This window comes from Echinops telfairi, unplaced genomic scaffold, assembly GCF_000313985.2.
Source record: "Echinops telfairi isolate 266 unplaced genomic scaffold, ASM31398v2 ScPeMD7_7453;HRSCAF=8491, whole genome shotgun sequence".
Taxonomy (NCBI): domain Eukaryota; kingdom Metazoa; phylum Chordata; class Mammalia; order Afrosoricida; family Tenrecidae; genus Echinops; species Echinops telfairi.
The window spans coordinates 1640782-1643631 of NW_022111353.1; the positions used below are offsets into that span (position 1 = coordinate 1640782).

At 38.7% G+C, this 2850-nt stretch overlaps 1 protein-coding gene across 1 annotated transcript; it reads left to right on the top strand.

Moving 5' to 3' along the window:
- LOC101648134 (olfactory receptor 14J1-like) lies at positions 1-988 on the top strand. Its single transcript, XM_004717315.3, has one exon. It carries the CDS (start codon positions 50-52, stop codon positions 986-988), a length of 939 nt encoding a protein of 312 aa, XP_004717372.2. The 5' UTR covers positions 1-49.
- Positions 989-2850: the final 1862 nt, after the last annotated feature.

Sequence of the window (2850 nt, forward strand, 5' to 3'; positions counted from 1 at the left end):
GTCCATCTTCTCTTGCAGTCAGCATTGCCCTTGGAAGGAGAGAAAAAGTATGACTAATTTCACTACAATAAGTGGATTTCTTCTCGTGACTTTTCCTGGCAATCCTGAGATAGAATTCTTACAGACTTCTCTTTTTTCAGTCTTCTACTTGGTGGCTTTAACTGGCAATATGCTCATTATCACTGCGATTTCCATAGATCGTAGTCTCCACTCACCTATGTATTTCTTCCTGAAGCACCTCTCCTTTTTGGATCTGTGCTACATTACTACGACTGTACCGAGATCCATTTGTAATTCTTTCATGCACAGTGGCACTATTTCTCTCTGGGAGTGCATCCTGCAGTGTTTTGCATTCATAGTCTGTGGTTCTACTGAGACAGCCATTCTCACAGTGATGTCCTATGACCGCTACGTGGCCATTTGCTTTCCACTGCGCTATGAAACCATCATGGACACCAGAACCTGTGTTCACGGAGTCTTAGCTGTCTGGATCAGTGGGTTCATTGCTGGGGTCATGCATACCTCTGCTACTTTCTCCATCCACTTCTGTGGTCCCAATGTTATTCACCAATTCTTCTGTGATATACCCCAACTCCTGAAACTCTCTTGCTCCAATGACTACATCCCAGAGCTTGGGGTTTCTGCCTTCATGTGCTTGGCAGCATTTGTTTGCTTCATCTCTATTGGACTGTCCTACACACACATATTCTCTACTGTGCTCAGAATACCATCAGCTGAGGGGAGAGCAAAAGCCTTTTCGACTTGTCTACCCCATCTGTGTGTGGTCATATTATTTTTCTCTACTGGGCTCTTTGAGTTTCTAAGGCCACCTTCTGATTCTCCATCTGTCCTAGACGTTTTACTTACTGTTCTTTATACAGTTGTGCCCCCAACACTCAATCCAATGATTTACAGTCTACGCAACAAAGCCATGAAGACTGCTCTAAGAAAGGTGTTCAAAGAAAGAAAAACCAACCTGTTTTGCTGAGATAAGTGTTCAATTCCAATTTGGGAAACAAAAGCAAAACCTATTGGAAAAGACACAACAAAATTAAGCAAGAAATAAAAGCTAAATGAAAAACTGATAGTAGGGGAAGTTGTATAAATTAACTATTATTGAACAATAAAAATCCTTGAAACACACAGTTGCATATCAACAACTCACGTTAATATCATAGGTCTAAATATCACCCTACAAAGCCTGGTGTAGAAAAATGATAATGAGTTTTATAGACTCTGACTTAATCTCTCTTTCTTGTGCCTTTTTATCAGGGTGACAGAGTACTTAGTCTATTTGAGACTCCTTCCTAATTTTCTCCAACTTACACTGCAGTTTGCAGTACTACATTGTGTGCAAACACTGAGGATCAATGTTCTCTGTCAATTGATGAGTCCACTAAGATCCTGTTAAGATGTCATTCTGCAAGGGAAACAGTGCTTCAGTCAGTAATACACAAAGATGACCCTTTGAATTGTTTCATTACATCATTTGAATTACCTCTTCAGATGCCAAGATTTTTATTCTATTAATAATCTGGAACTTTATTTTAAATAATGTAACAATCTCATACAGACTCAAATACATATTGCTCTGCCATTAAATGAATTAAAGAAGAAAATCAAATAACACTGAAAGAATAATATGCATGGGAAAAGAAAAGGTGCTTTTGAAAATTAAGCAAAATATTATATAAATGTGTGTGATGATTAAAATTCAAAATTACAAAATAAATTAAGCAGCAGAGTAAATGCAAAAAAGACAAAAAAAAACAACAACCAGAATTAGTGCTCTGAAAGAGATATGCAAGGTTTTTCTACCTCCACAAGTTAAATAAAAAGAAAAGGGAAATGCTTTATTTTTTAAAGTATGGAAAATTATTTGGGTCCCCAAAAAGGAGGGTATGAATTGCATCCAATGATAGTTCCAGAAAAATATATTAATCTACTTGCTCGATTTTTGAGGAAATGAGTTTTATATATATATATAACTTGAAAGATTGTTTCTTTGTGTTTGAGGAGCACAACAAAAATTGGCCAGTAGCAGCCCCAATATGAGACTCGTCATCCCTCACTGACCAAGAGCCCTGCAGGGGACAACACTGGAGACACTGTGGGTATTCCGCCCAATCTGATCCCACTACACCAATGCAAAACACTAAGTGCATGCAACAGAACAGCAAGGGGAACAGAGCAACGAAGTGTCCAGGGAATACAAAATATAGACTTTGGGGTTAGGGCTTGGAACCCCATCAGACTGAACCAGAAAGCACTCCTAAAGGCCAAAAACAGTCTTTGAACTAACTACAAGCGTTTCTTGTTTGTTGTTGTGCTTTTTGAATTGTTTGCTTTGTAATTGGCTTTTTGTTGTTGTTGGTTTGTTTTGTTTTCTTTTGTTGCTTGGATTTACTCTGTCTTGTTTTTGTGCATGTTATAATCTCCACAGCTCTGTCTACATAAAATAGGCTGGATGAAACATCTGGAGGAGAACACAAGGAGACTGACAGTTACGGGGGCCTGGGAGATGGCGTGGTGGGGGGAAAAGAAGTGGTGTTAACATACCCAGGTACAAGGAAAACAAGTTATCCAAATCAGTGGTGGGGACAGGGTATGGGGCCTGGTAGGGCTTGATTGAGGGTAATGTAACCAAGAGCAATTCCTGAAACCCAAATGCAGGCTGAGCATGGTAGTAGGACAAGAGGAAAGCAAAAAGAAATAGAGGAAAGAGCTAGGAAGCGAAGGGTATTTATAGAGGCCTAAATAAAGGCATGAACATATGTAAATATATTTATATATGAGGATGGGGAAATAGATCTATGTGCATATATTTATAGGTTTAGTATTAAGGTAGCA